Below are 15,599 nucleotides of genomic sequence, written 5' to 3' on the forward strand. Positions count from 1 at the left end.
ATAAGCTGTCATTACAGAGACACCGGCTGCTTCACACTCATCCCATCTTCCTCACCTGCACGTGTTTACTGTTAGTGAGAGAAGTGTTGAAGTAAAGCCATGACCAGCTGTCACAGTTATTATCTTACATATCCTCATAATCTGTAAAAGCGCAGGCCAAGCTGATGCATGATTATCTAGGGTTTAACAATTTTATTACTTACCTTTTACTGTTATATTGATTTAAATGTTGCTTTATTATTTTAGTAATTTTAACTGTTATCTTATTCTATTTTTATTTATTCATTCATTTATTTATTTTATTTATCTACTCAGTTTTATTGTATTTTTAGCCTTAGTTTTATTTTCAACTCTTATCCTTACCCCTTTTAAATCTATTTATTTTAACTATTTATTTTTAATTTTGATGCTTTACCTTATTTTAATTACACATATTGTATTGATGGTGTGCAATAGTCTATTTTATTTTAATTTTTATTATTATTATTATTATTATTTTCCCCTAATATGTCTTGCCATTGTTTGTTTCTTGTTTTTCAATCCCTGTGAAGCACTTTGGGTTGCATTTTATTTGTGTAGTGGCAGATCTCTTGATTCAGTTTCCATTTTCTTCCACTGAAAACTACTCAAAAACAGGCTCAAAACAGGTCACGATCAAAAAACATTACTCGTGACACTCCAACTAACCCAAAACAAAAGAATGTATTTACACACACCTGTGCCTCCTGCCTTATATAATTACTGGCCCGCCCATAACCAAAACCAAAACCCAGCAGGTAAATTCCCACTTAAACTAAAATAGCTTCTACAATTTGTATGAAAGGTGCTATACAAATAAAGATTGATTGATTGATGAAACCAGCACATTAAAACTTATATCCACGGATCAAACTTCTGTCGGAGGGATGTGGCAAGTGCAGTCAGAGATCACATGTTGAACTTGGGAACATTGAACTCTCTGTCATGTTCCTGTAATGAACCATATACAGTAAATACGGGGAACTCAGTATCCTGGGGACACATGAAAGACCCCCTTTTAAGACTACCACCATTACATAACTTAATGACTTCAGTGTTTCATCAGAATCCCAAAGCGTGACACACATTAATAGAGAGAAAAACTATTTTATTACAAGTAGTGGAAATGTAGCTAGCTTTACATGTAAGAGTGCAGTTAACAGCAGTATACATACAGCACGTCATTACAAAGACATTCACTGTTGAGTGTTAGACGCTGCTGCTGTGTGTATGTTTTGAAAATATAAGATGAACATCAGCAATTTAAATAAACTTGAAAAAAATGTAAACAAAGAAGGGAATAAAGCTCAAAGGGAGGCTACTGAACAAGACAGAGAGCTTGTTATGCTCGTCTGTAAGAACACTTAAGACTACTGTAGTATGAATGTTTGAAGAGAAACTGCCTCCATCATTCTTTGTATGTTGATCTCAGACAGTCATGACCTTTTCAGTCCCAGGCAGATGAGGCAAGTTGTTAAAGATACTTGATTAATAAATGCAGTAAAAGCAGAATGGTATTACAATCACCATGTTTTTTAAGATTAGATGGTGGTGAACAATCAGTCCTGTGTTCTTCTCTGCTGCGTTCAATGACCGTCTTTGGTACAGTTCTTACACTGGATGAGCATGACTCAGCTGAGTGTTTTATGTTGTTCTGCTCTTTTCTTGTTATTCTTTTTCCATTTTCCATCCTGACAAACTAAGACCTAATTCACAGAGGTTTGGAGCTAGATCATCAGACAGTTATTTTGTTTAAGAAATATCCTGGCTCAGGTTTTTTTGTGTTACTTCTCCGACTGACATGGTCCCACATCTCACAAAAAAACATGACAAGCTGCTAGGAATGTGTGGGCTTAAGAAAATAAAAAAAGCTGCAGGATGGGTCCATGATTTAAGCACGAGTTCATAACGCTTTTTAAATGTCTGATGAAGTGGCTCCAAGGAATAAGTACTATACCTGAGATATTCTCGATTTTCTTTAAACAGCTTGTTTCCTCCTGACTGCTACCTCAACACATCCACATGGCGGAAACACCTTCCTCAAAGACACCCCAGTGTTGGAACATAACACAGCTCACTTACCCTGCTGCAAAACCTCCTCCTCCCCTACCTCTACTCCTCCCTCATCTTATCTCATCACAGTTCACAGTCTGTGAGGGTTGACCCATCTATAAGTGCCTTCATAGCGGAATCCAACCCTCTTTGCGAGGTCGTCAGCTTCAGTTGGGCCACGGCTGAGAGGAAAAAAAGAAAGACAATCACAATCAATGAACGTCCTGAATTAATTTCTTCCTCCAACTAAAGGGCAGAGTGAAAAACATTCCTACCTTCCGTATTTGTAAGGAATGGGCTTGGGCTTCTCTCGCTCTATATGATGAAGAAGAGGAGTGAAGATCCTCCATGCTTCCCTTAGTTCATCACTGCAGAAACATTTAGACATTTGGTAGTCAGTAGCATCCAGCAAACATCACATATTCTTTCTACATCTCATGCTCAAGCCAAGACATGCACTCTGTTGCCATTGTGTGGATGGCTGAGCCCATGTTGTGCATTTGTAACATGCTTTGTCTGCAGAGGTTCAGCTTACAAAAAGCAACATGAGACAGTGGTGGTTGGAAAACAGAGACACACCTGCGAACAAAGTGCATCTGACTCCCACAGAAGACGTCAAGAATGAGGCGTTCGTAGGCGTCTGGGAGCTTCACGTCCTGAGGAGGAAACACACATTTTATATAACATCTTTTTCAAAGTACAAGTTGTAATGGACAAAATAATGAGAGCAGAGGGGAAGAACATGACATTTCTTGGTTTTCTTGGCTGGAAAAAAATGAATTATTTTGAAGTTTTTCTCCTAAATGTATGACTGTACTCTTAGAATTTGAGTTTTATCACACATTATTGTACAATATGATACAGTTAATAATAATAATAATAATAATAATAATAATAATAATAATAATAATAATAATAATAATAATAATAATAATACATTTTATTTAAAGCGCCTTTCTAAGCACTCAAGGACACTTTACAGAGAGGTTAAAAACACAATAAAAACAACATGATAAAATAAATAAAGACAACAAGCAAAGTAACACCAAGTTAAAATGAAGCAGTGAAGTTAAACAGGGAATGCAGCTTGGCACTGATGGGTTTTGAGTTTTGATTTGAAGAGGGGAAGTGAGTCAATGTTACGGATTTCTGTCTGGTGGGAGTGAGTTCCAGAGTTGGGGAGCAGAGCGACTGAAAGCTCTGAGAGAGGTGCTGAGAGAGGCAGGGGGCACAGAGAAGTGGAGGGAGGAGGAAGACCTGAGGGAGCGAGAGGGGGTGACAATGTGGAGGAGATCGGACAGATACAGGGGGGCGAGGTTGTGGATGGCCTTAAATGTATACAGGAGGATTTTGAAGTTGATTCTGAGTTTGACAGGGAGCCAGTGGAGCTGCTGGAGGACGGGGGTCATATGGTGGAAGGAGGGGGTTCTGGTAATGATGCGGGCTGCAGAGTTCTGGACCAGTTGAAGCTTATGGAGGGATTTGTGAGGGACACCGAAGAGGAGTGAGTTACTAGTTTTCTTTGAGTGTTTTTGTACATTAAATTAAAATATCTTTGGAACATCCCACCCCTATCAACCTGGTAGAGGTTTTAGGTCTTTTAAATCTATTTTTTCTAAAATTTTTATTTTCTCTGCAAAGTGCATATTGTGTACAGAAACTTGAACTACCTTGTATCTACTTTTGTAGGTGAGGTCAAGTTCAGTTTCCTCAGGGCTAAAGAAAACGCCGGGCTTCTTGCTCATCATCTTGGCGTAGACAGCCTCATTGGGCTGCACACGCACCACAAGCTCATTCCTGCGACATGTGTTTCCAAAAATGTCCCCTGGGACATCTGTGAACTGCAGCCGCACCTCAGCCTTCCTCTCATTCAGAGCTTTTCCACAGCGGAGGATGAAAGGAACACCTGAGTAGGAATAATTGCACAGACAATGCATTACAAAGGCCTGTGGAAAACGTGTGATCAGGAGGGTTTTACTTTGTGAAGTGCAGTTTGTTTACCATCCCAGCGTTCATTGTGCACATAGAGCACAGCCGTGGTGAAGGTGGCCTGAGTGGACCCTTTAGGAACTGTAGGATCATCTAGATAACCCAGCTTGGCATCTCCTTCACCCTCTGGATCCCCCACATACTGACCCAGCACCACGTCTGACATAGACGCTGGGGCGATGCACTTCAGCACCTTCACCTGCAAGAAGAACCAATCATTAACCATCGTATCAAATCTCTCTTCACACTGGAACCACTAGAGGAGGTGTGCAGAGCGTCAGGTCTGTACCTTTTCGTCCCTGACATCATCCGAGCTGGTTGATGCTGGTTTCTCCATGGCAACCAGGCAGAGCATCTGGAGCAAGTGGTTCTGCATGACGTCGCTGGTGGACACAAACGAGCAGATGGTCAAACAAATAACAAAAAGAAGAGGATGTGATGGCTGGGATCATTTCCATTAGAATAAACATTGATCCTTTGATAATGCAGATGAAACTGGTTCAATCATTCTCAATGAACAAGTAAAAAAAGCTTGCAGGCTGCAGATTGAGATTCTCTACAAATAGAAAGGTCACATTTTATTTCAACCAATCAAGTTTAGCATTAATATGAGTGTGTTGAAATCCAAAGATGGCTCAAATTCATCATATTGGATAAGTTCAGTGATGTGCGAGGATTCTGTTGTGTTTCTGCTTTACCGAATGATGCCAAAATCATCAAAGTAGCCTCCTCGCCCCTGAGTGCCAAACGGCTCTTTGAAGGTGAGAACGACGCAGGCCACACTGTCCCTGTTCCAGATCGGACCAAAGATGCGGTTCCCAAACCTGAAACAAACACCACATCATCACATGATGTTCACAGCATGAAAAGACAGCCACTCATGACAATTTTTTTTCCCTCTTTGGTTGGAGGCTGATGTGTGTTTTCTGTGTATGATATTCACAGAGGATTTCCTGAACCACTATCAGCTGACACTGAAGTGCTGCATCAGTTTAATGACCTTAAATCACCTGCAAATTAAAACATGTAAAACATCTCCTTTTTTTACACTTCATAAATACAATGCAGAAGGAGAAATATAAACATGCTGGATCCTTTAGTTACATGGGTGTCGTTATTGTTGTTTTAACCCACTATAACAGTGACGTCTAATGAAATGAAGCCTAATGGCAAATACGCCCCCACAGCTCCCCTTTCATATTAAAAGCAAATTTGAGTGCATATACAATTTTCATCTTAAATTATTTATTTGTTTATCTTCATCCCATCTCACCTCATTTAACTGGTTAACTTTTTTTTAAATCCACCGCTCTCCCCTCCATACTTTAGTTTAAACTAATAGAGTTGTTCAGCTGTAAGTGTCTCTCTACTCCTGGAAATATAAAGTTTTCGTTGGTTTAGTGAAAAAGTATACTTAAGACTTTTTAATCTGGCTTTTGATTTGGATTAATTTATTTTTAGCCCTGGACTGCGTTATTATTATAATCATTGTTTTCACAACATGTATTTATCTTATTTATTTAGTTATCTTATTTATTAATTATTTAGTTATCTATTTATTTCTTGCATTTATCCGGTTTTTGTTTTTTTACTTTAACTGATTTTCAATTTTGATTCTTTACCTTACTTATTTTATCAACTTTACTCTAGTTATTATATTTAATTATTTTGGCAGCAGGTTATGAGTTTTATGAGGGTATGAGTTTTCTTTGACAGAGTAACTTTCAGCTTAGTGGGGTATCGAGCTTGACTCTAATGTACTCCATTAAAGGTTCCCATGTTTTCATAAACTCATTCGAGGAGTTATGGATCGTGAATCTTAGTTTCTTGAGTCTAAGGTGTTGCATCACATCTCTCAGCCAATGAGTCCAGCTCAGGGAATGAGAGGACTTCCACTGAAGATGGATCAGCCTCCGAGCTAACAAAGTTACAAACTTGGTTATTCTGAGATGAGTTCCTGTCAGGTTCTTATTTTTATCTCCAATTATCTCTAGATAGCAATCAGAGGATGAGGTTGACTGATTATATTTTATTTTAAGTATTTTCTTATGATTAAGTATTTTATTATTTCACCCATGTCTGTTGTTTTGTGTCTCTCTGTTCTTATGTGAAGCACTGTAGGCTGCATGCTTGTATGTATGAAAGGGGCTGTATAAATAAAGTTGAGTTGAGAAAGTAGTTAAGAAGAAATGAAAAGTCATTCTCTTCTGGTGTAACATCTGACCTAGTACCCACATCCTTATCATTCTAATCAGACTATTAGTGGGTGTATTTCCTTATTGTTAGCAATTATGTATTGATTAGAAATCCAGGTGAGTCAGGCTCTCTGAAACTTTGTCCCTCTACACGTGATCACAGACCAGGTTTATTCTTGCTCTCAGCATATTATCTGACAATCATACTTTTCATACAGAGATGTTAAAGATATAAATGCAGGTAAAGTCTCCAGAGTTTCTCACCTGAGCACCATGAGGTTTTGCACCATTTCCTTGCCCAGATAGTGATCGATTCGGTAGATCTGATCCTCAGTGAAGAGGGAGGAGAGGTGAGCGGACAGCTCTTCAGAGCTCTGAAGATCATGTCCAAACGGCTTCTCTACGATCACTCTGGTCCAGCCTCTGTGGAAGATACAAGAAGAAGAGAAACGTATTGAGTCTCATCAGAGGGACATAACTGGTTCAGGCTTTTTTTTGCACTCCTGTGGATTTCACTTGAGTTGAGAGATGAAACGTGTACAAGGCAAAGATCAACTAAGGAACATTACTAAAACTAACACAGTCTGATAACACGGACAAACATGAGGGCTGTAATGTTCAGGCTGATATCGTAGAATGATTGTTCTGCAGAAGGTTGTGATGTTGTCAGTTCTATTGCATCAACGAGAAAGGTGTTTCTGTTCATATGTATTTAACCCTCATTTATTTTATGATAGAACACCTCAGAAGGAAACTACCCTTGTGGTTGCACAAATGGAGGAAACCTGAACTTCAAATGAATCTGTAAATATTGCAAACAGACTTTTAAAAGGCACAACTTACAAGTCCTGCTCTATGAAAACATCAAGCAGGACCTTTATTTGTGCTCCAAAAGATACCAAACCAGATAGCTCAGAACATTTTGTTCGGTTTGGCTTCAAAACGAAGAAAAAACTATCTTCATGGTGCATCAAACGGTATCAGAACAGCTTAAAGATACACTGACAGAGCTCGTCTCTGCAGGTAATGTATTAACAGACGATATGTAGACGTAGAAGGATAGAATATGACAGCAGCAGTCTGGGTAAAATAAAGTTCATAATCTAGGTGTGCATGCATACTGACTTTGCGCTCATACAACAGAGCTTTATGTTCCTGGTAACATCGTGGTACACGGTGGGCGGCAGAGCCAGGTAGAAGAGGCGGTTTGCCTCGGGTCCTCCGGGCAGAGACAGGATGTGTGTGTTGAGTTTGGAGAAAGAAGCCTCATCCGCATATTTCCCGCTGATGTACGTGTTCCTGCTGAAGAAGGCAGACAACCGCTCTGCTTCTGTGTCCATCACCTGGGTCAGAGGATGGGGGTGGGGGGTGGGGGGTGGGGGTGGGGGGGTTATACATGAGTGGATTTAATGAGAATGAGAAAATTAATTCATCAAAGGATTATGTGGGACCATAGACTGTATAAAATATGGACGCAGTACCCATGACGTCACCCATCTGTTCCTAAGAGCTGTTTTGACGCAAATCGACGGCAGCAGCCATATTGGTAATGCGGAACTCAACTAGGCAGAGTGTGACGTAGTGTGAGTCTCTTAGCCAATGGCTGTGTGTTCCCAACCAGGAGTCACGTCAGTCATGTCCTTATTTGGGCAAAACTCATAATCTTAATATCTTCTTAACAATCACGTTAGAAAAAAATTCACCCCCCGTACAGTGTGTGCCATAAGAGAGATTAGCATTGTAGGGCGAAGCCGTTTTTTGAACCAGGCTGTAAATATGTTTATTAATGCTGCAAAGATAGTCTTTTTCCCATTCATATCTATGTGGTTTCCGGTGTTTCTGCAGCCAGCCTCAAGCGGATTTTCGATGTATTGCAGTTTATATCACTTCCGCATTGGCTTCATCGTTTGAGACCGGAGTTTGCCGCTTGTGTGGGACAAGCGGCTGGACTATACATTAAAGACATGAGATTTACTGCGCTTCCAAATAGACCTGTGGTTTGAAAGGGCGATTAGGTCCTTACTAAGAGCTGACAGAGTAAACCTGCAGTAGTGTTTTTATTTTTTACTTTCTGGTAGCAAAAACAAGCAGTAGGGATGTAAGGATATATCGCAAGACGGTAAAAAATCGATACAAATAAGGGTGGATTAAAATCGATTCAACAACATTTGTATAGGGATATCATTTTAAACAGTAGAAGGCGCTATACTGTTCAACATCAAGTCTCTTGCACTGCTCTCTCGTCACACTCTGAGTGGAGGTGTTTTAAGTTTAAAGCATGTTTCAGAATCAGCTGACTAAAGGTGTTACACACAGTGGAGACGCTAAGCGGAGATGCTCAGCTGGGGGCTGCAGCTGAGTGACAGGTCTCCACGGGTGCTTTCTTTCCTCCGCCGCCGGACTGATTCTGACCCGGTTATGCTCCTGGCTGAAACTTTACCGCGTTTAAATGCCTATTTTTCTCAATAAGAACGAGAAAACTGGACACTGTGAGTCCAAAATCTGATTCTATTCAGTTGTCCTGTTGCAGAAAATCCACATGTTGTAGTCTGAGTCTTCACTCTAACCAAGTGTCCACAGAGATTATTTATAAGCCTGCTCCTCATGTTGATATTCAGCGTGTTAACATTTCGAACACCTCAATATGATCCGGGTAGGAAAATTTGATTTAGGGGAAAAAATGCATTTGGCATTATTTTTGACATGGAAAAAAATTGATCGTTATCATTTACAAAGATCCATCAAGGAGAATACTTGAAATTGACATTCCTAATTTAAAGAGATTGACCTTATTTGCTTTAATATTTAATATTTTCATTTGGGAATTGTTCACTTTCCATTTTTCTATAATTGTTCTAAAATTTTCCAACAAGGAATTTTTGTACGGTGATGTTAGTTTTTTTCAAGGTGCTGAAAAAAAGTGTGCAGTGGTTTTATTTGAGTTACAACACACCTTAAAAATGAAAAAGGATTACTTTATTTACAAAGAAATGTAAGAGAAAAAATGTATATCCCAACTCTCCATATCTGAGAATTGAAATGAAATGAGTTTTGAGTTCAATCCAGTGTTCTTGAAAATCGTTAGAGAATTGTGAGTGAATCGTATCGTGAACCAAAAATCGATATCCTTACATCCCTAACTATCAGTTTATTATTTAAACATTTGATTATTAAAGAGCAACATAAACATTCATTTGGAGTCCTATTTCTTGCCTTTAATTCTTTTTTGAAAATCTTATCTCAGAGTGTAGAATTCTACCTTCAGGTAGGGCATGCAAGCAGCTCGAATGGCGTCAACAGTCAAGTCCGAGCGAGCAAAGCCCACGAAATACGTCTGCTCGGGGAGGAGACCATCTCTGAACAGCCACCTGGTTACAGAACAGAGAAACAGATGGTTCATTGTTATTACACCACACTTCAGGAGATCAAGTCCAGATTAGAGGAGTATCTTTTGACGGAAAATCCTTCCACCAGTACGTCAGGGTCAGGAGTTCACTCACCACAGAGTTGGGTAGATTTTCTTCTTAGCCAGATCCCCCTACAGGTGCAAACACACGATCAGACAGATAATGTCACTTTTAAAACACAGGTCACAGACACAATCATGAGGTGTTGAAGCTGTGGTTTAGAGTTGCCGTTACTGCTTATTTAACAGGTGTAATCTGACAGAGGGGTGGTTGTTTTCCATGACATAAAGGTCTGCAGATGATGCTGTACAACAGGTCACTCTGTCTAACAGGTAAGTAGGCTGCTTTGGCTTGTTTTGAATTGCACAACCACAGTAATCCCACTGAACGCAAGTGCATCAACAGTCTGGACTACAGACAGGTTCAAAAAAACATACCTACGATACCCATACATATTCTATTTATTGTGCTTCTGTATAAGTATTGTGATAAATACATTTATGTCCTAAACTCACCTGGAAGTGCATTTCCCTCTGTCAGTCTTTGCACTTTGCTTTAATCAAAGACTAAGACTTTTTTATTTGCCACTGCCTTCCAATTTTAGCTTATTCTAACTTGCTTTAAATGCAAATTTGAATTTCATTCTTAATATATTTCTAATTTTCCTTGTCTTTTCTGTTTTATTATATTTGTCATTTTAATTGTGCTCTTTTATGCTTGTCTGAATGTTTCCAATGCTTTTAATGTTTTAAGCACATTGAGTTGTCCTCGTGTATGAAATGCACTATACAAATAAAGTTGCCTTGCCTTAATGAGACTAGCAAACAAGACTGTTTCTTGAAATGGACTGCTAATGCCTGAATAAAAGTGTAATTAAAAGATTGCCCTTATAACATTTCGAATTCAATTAAATTCAAAACCTTTTTTTGTTTTCCTCATTTCCAATGTCGTCGAGATCACAGGCACATTACAAACAACAATCCAACACACAATCATTCACAAAACAATACGTCAATTAGAACAGATACAGTTTGAGACACAGTGGTATGAGATCAAAGTCTTAAAATCTGCAAAAGACGGAATGGATATCAACTTTAAAGTCCGTTGGAGGTAGGGCTGGGCGATAAAACGATAACGATAATTATCTTGATATTATTTTTCTCAAAATAAATACAAAGGGAAAGGGAGGGGGGCGCTAGTGTGTCTTAAACGCTAGTTCCCAGCCAACATTAAACAGAAAAGACGACGACATTGAACAGAATATAAACACAGCTGAAACAAGCAACACTGAAGGAAATGCAAAACGGAGCAGCTCAAAGCAGAGTGAAAACACGTTCAACAAGAATGGCCACTAAACTTAATTTGTTAAGATATTTCGGCTATTTACTAGACTACTAAATCCAGATACAAGCTAACAAACCGTCGGGTTTCTTCCACTTTCACTCAGGAGAAAAAAATCGGCCTTTAAAATGACATGAAAGAATGATTTGATATTTATCGTGAAAATTATAGATATCGACTGATATGAAAAATGTTATCATGATCACATCTTTCTCAGTATCGCCCAGCACTAGTTGGAGGGTGTTCCATGATTTAGGGGCATCAATGAAAAATGCTGATCTATCGAGTTCAGTGTTAACTTGAGGGGCTTTCAAAACAAGCCAATCGGAAGAGCGAGTCATGTAGGATCCCTAATTCCATTCCAACAAGTTTGCAAGGAAGGTGGGAGCGCTTTAAAATTATAAAAAAGATATATATACAAAAAGAAAAGGATGATAAATCTGCTGCCGAGTTGGTATGCAACAGAAACTTCTGATTTAAGTCTTTCACAAGACGAAACAGACTTTTACCACGTCATATAAAGCGATGTTTGACCCGTGATGACCTGAGTCAAACATTCAACCTACCACAGGACAATAGAAGGCAGCTCAATATAAAATAACAACCTTAATCTCACCTCATTCAAGACGCACAATGTCTCGCCTTGTTAGCATACTACACCTTTAGGACTGTGTGTTTGAAGTATGAACTGTAAATGAAAAGAACTGCGAGTCTTCCTATTTGCAGTATTGTTGCATGGAGCTGCAACATACATTTAGTTGTCATCTAAAACATGAACCTCTAACCTTTTGAGTCATTTAAAGCAACAACAACAAAGAAAAGTCTACTTTCTTGTTTCAAGCTTACGTAATGTTAATATTTTCTCTTTTCTCTGACAGCAACAGAACTCCTCTGGGCTTTGGACAAAGCAACATGTTTGAGCACGTCATTTTGGGCTTTAACAAAAGGAGCAACATTTTTTACAATTTACTAAAATCAAAGAGTCTAATCTAATCCTCAATTAATCAGGAAAATGATCAACGCATAAATCAATATTGAAAATGATTGCTGCAGTGTTTATGGTAATCTTTAGTCGCACACTTGGGATAAGAAGTAAGTCGTTCACTTGAGTTGATCTGGTACAAACAATGTCTTTCTACATAACTGCAGGCCTGCTAAACTTTTCAGAACATAATGACGCTGACCAGCGATGATTATTGAATAAGTAGCAGTGAGTTCCTGTTTGATAATGTGCAGAGTATTGGTATTTAGGGAAAACAACAGCAGCCCACACACACATGCATGTATCCAGAAAAGAAGCCAAGTCTGCACGGCCTGCCCCGACCTGCCTGTGTCTGGCATTGAAAGAAAAATGCTGACTGTTAGTGACACTGCAAAAATGAGCAACAGTGCCACACTCCTCCACTGAGCACAGCTGAGAAAGAAGGACACCACTACATTAATGACTTCAGTAAAACCAGACACCTTAAACTAAATGAACAGGTTGAGTTGTGTTTTTGTGGATCGTAGTTTTTAAGCATGCTGTAACATTTGCATTTTAGAATCACGAGAACAAGACACATTTGGACAAGCAAAGAGGGAAACATTTTGTGACAAGGAAATGAGGAAACAGGTTTCAAAAGTCACAGAGTTCTTTGAATGTTTTTTCTTCCTGAACTGGACACCTGCGCCGTATGAGGAAATAATAGTGAACAGGAAAGATAGAGCTTGTCTTTTTACACAGAGAGGGTAGACATTCCTGTTCTGTTCATCATTGAAGGGAATAACCTTCCATTACAATGAGGGTTGATTTGAAGACTAAATTACAACCCACTGAAAACTGTAGTTATCAAATACTTGGTAAGATGGTACGCTTAGTTTATGCATATTTTTAAAAAATAATTTTGTATAAATATCTGTCATAATATGTCATCAATCAGAAAGCCATAAATCAATGGTTTGTGTTTAACAAGTTATGTTTTTGTGATTACATATTTTAAAGAAAGTGCAAGTTTTGGAAAAAAAAATGTGTTCATATTAGCAAAGAAAGGTTTGACAAAAAGACGTTTTTATTATCAGGCATGCTTTTTAGATGATAAGCGAGAGGAAGTTTGAGGTTTTCATGTCTCAATTTGAGGCTTTCGAAAGTGGTGCTTGTTTGCATCAGATTGATAAAATTCGTTTCAACATTTCCTTATTCACATTATGTGCAATTATTGAAGTACTTTCAAAAATTATTACACAACTTCAAACCAATTATGATCAACGACTCTAGTCAGAGTGGCTCAGCGGTAAATGCGCGAACATGATAAAAAAGAAAGAGAGAAAATGTAAATCCATGCTCCTGGTTAGTCATTAGGCTTCCAACTCACAAAGTAAAACCATCCACTCTGGTTGAATTAATACAAGTGTATTGTGTTATCACTTTCTCTTTAGATTATTGCTCCCCTTCCCCTGCACTCACCGATGCTCCCATGATGATGAAGATGTGGGCATCTGACTGGTGGAACTTCTCATCTTCATGCAGCTCCTTCCTCAGCTCCCCAAATACCTCAGAGCGTGAGAGGGGGATGTTGGCCATTTTTTCTAGACATACAAAAAAGTAAATAAATCAAAATGAAGCAAGACAAAAATGCAACAATGAAAACCAAATGAAACTAAACTTAGTCATTTATAAATCCAGAGTTGTAGTGGTCAACAGATCATTGCCCCATCTATTTATTAACATGCAATAATTACCCATCCCTCTTTTCTTACATGTGCAATATGTTTTTTCTACTCATCTTCTCAGTTCTGTTCTGTACATTGTTTTAAACCTATGCTACAAGTCTGTGCACACTTTTCACTGTGTCACTGGTTTTGTAAATATTTGTAAATTTACTTTAAATTTTGCTTTAGTTGTGTATATACGTCGTAAGGTATGCGTATTTTTACTTCTTTAATTTTAATAGCTTAGCACTTTTTAATAATTGGCAAGTGGACTGGTGGCTGGAGAGGTGCTGGTTCACTTGCCTGGGCACTGCCGAGGTGCCCTTGAGCAAGGCACCAACCCCCCAACTGCTTGGGGTGTACTGGTTGATGGCAGCATCCTCACTCGGACATCTCTCCCTAAGTGCATGTCCACTGCATGTTTGTGCATAAAATTGTATGTATATACACCAAACTGTGCGTGAAGCATGACCAAAAAATATAACACGAGTGGAAACATTTTATTTCCCCCCTGGGGATCAGTAAAGTTCGCTTCTTCTTCTTCTTTTTCTACTTCTTCTTCTAATAATTACTATATATGCTCTTGTTTGCTTTATACTGTTTTGCACTGTCTACTTTGCTGCTGTAACACTTACATTTCCCCATTGTGGGAAGAATAAAGGATTATCTTGGCAGGAAATGAAAGTGCAATGATTATCCAATTACTTATTTCATTCAGCTGAAATGAACAATTATCAATATTTTATTTATTTATGTACCAAGTATTAAATCAATAATGCAGAAAAATGTAAGTCGTTGATGAATAAATGAATAAATAAATAAATAAATACTGAGTTTTTTTGGTCTAACTGCATAAACACCAAATAAAGCCTTCACTGTAGAGTTAGGTATTACATGATGTTAACCACAGGGGATGTATACTATTCACCAGAACAGGTTAAAAACACACTGGCCCTTTTATTCTGCAATCAACCTTCATTTACAAGATAAGTAAGAGTTGTATATCTTAGTGCAAAACTAAGATTTCCTGTTGACTCATTTTAAAGTGTAACAACAATCAGGAAGTTCCTGTTCCTGACCGTAAAGCCACCCCTGACTTCTTCTTCATTTCCACATTTAACAAACACTTCAGAAATCTCCAACAAACAGAAACAGTCCTGTCCTGCAAGATTACACGTGGAAACCATAAACACAAATCAGCTCTTGGTTTGTGGGACTGCAGGTGGATTTCTGCGAGTTGGTCACTGATTAGCTCCCAGAAATAGAACCACACCAAACTATAATGATATTAGTCAAATCCTCCACCAAATCCTGTAAATACAAGGCTAAACCTTTGCTGCTGCACAGAGCTGGATAGGTTAACTTGGCTCAGACACACACAGAGACAGTTTGATGCTCATGACTGATTCTTCTAGGACGAGATAGCTCCAGCCATGCTCGGGGAAAGAGGTCAGATTATAACTGCTAAACTACAGCCCTGTCATCAGCCCATAGCTTCACATCATGTTGTGACAACATGATCTGACCAGCAGCCAACCCCAAACTACCCCTCACAGCTAATAAGTTAGCAGACCTGCACCTAGCTAACACACAGCTCCACACAGAGATGGTTAAAGTTAGAGAAGTAGATCGAAACAGCAGCTACTCACAACCGTGATAAGGAGATGATAACCAGGCAGTTAAACCCCGAGCGAGCCCCGACAAACTGGATGCAGACTTTCCGCAGACTCACAGAGATAACAGCTCGGGGCTGGTGGTGAGCATTTGGTCGCCCTGCCTACTTCCCTGTTGAAGTGACTAAAAGAGAATAACGTGATATTATTGGTTTGTGGAGAAACTCACCAGCGCTCGCTCGACTTCCCATCACGGTCGAATCAAGTGACGTCGCCGACGCGGAGGAGGGGCGTGG

At 39.0% G+C, this 15,599-nt stretch overlaps 1 protein-coding gene across 2 annotated transcripts; it reads right to left on the minus strand.

The window, feature by feature from the left end:
* Nucleotides 1-1,105: 1,105 nt before the first annotated feature.
* On the minus strand, nt 1,106-15,599 carry g6pd (glucose-6-phosphate dehydrogenase). Of its 2 annotated transcripts, none has more exons than XM_034696113.1 (13): nt 15,533-15,599; nt 13,446-13,567; nt 9,755-9,792; nt 9,514-9,622; nt 7,380-7,597; nt 6,519-6,677; nt 4,758-4,883; nt 4,349-4,442; nt 4,072-4,258; nt 3,741-3,976; nt 2,650-2,726; nt 2,346-2,438; nt 1,106-2,252 (listed from the first exon to the last, which is right to left on the minus strand). In XM_034696113.1, exons 1-13 carry the CDS (start codon nt 15,552-15,554, stop codon nt 2,162-2,164), a joined length of 1,572 nt encoding a protein of 523 aa, XP_034552004.1. In that variant the 5' UTR covers nt 15,555-15,599; the 3' UTR covers nt 1,106-2,161. The 2 variants fall into 2 exon arrangements, with proteins under 2 accessions (XP_034552004.1, XP_034552005.1); XM_034696114.1 differs by lacking the exon at nt 15,533-15,599 and adding an exon at nt 15,340-15,506.

This window comes from Notolabrus celidotus, chromosome 11, assembly GCF_009762535.1.
Source record: "Notolabrus celidotus isolate fNotCel1 chromosome 11, fNotCel1.pri, whole genome shotgun sequence".
Taxonomy (NCBI): domain Eukaryota; kingdom Metazoa; phylum Chordata; class Actinopteri; order Labriformes; family Labridae; genus Notolabrus; species Notolabrus celidotus.

Coding starts and splice junctions, on each gene's coding strand:
- g6pd (XM_034696113.1), bottom strand. CDS start 15,554: ATGGGAAGTCGAGCGAGCGCTG. Junction 6,678..7,379: donor CTCTGTTGTATGAGCGCAAA/GTCAGTATGCAT, acceptor TATCTTCCACAG/AGGCTGGACCAGAGTGATCG. Junction 4,259..4,348: donor ATGATGTCAGGGACGAAAAG/GTACAGACCTGA, acceptor TTCTTCTTGCAG/GTGAAGGTGCTGAAGTGCAT.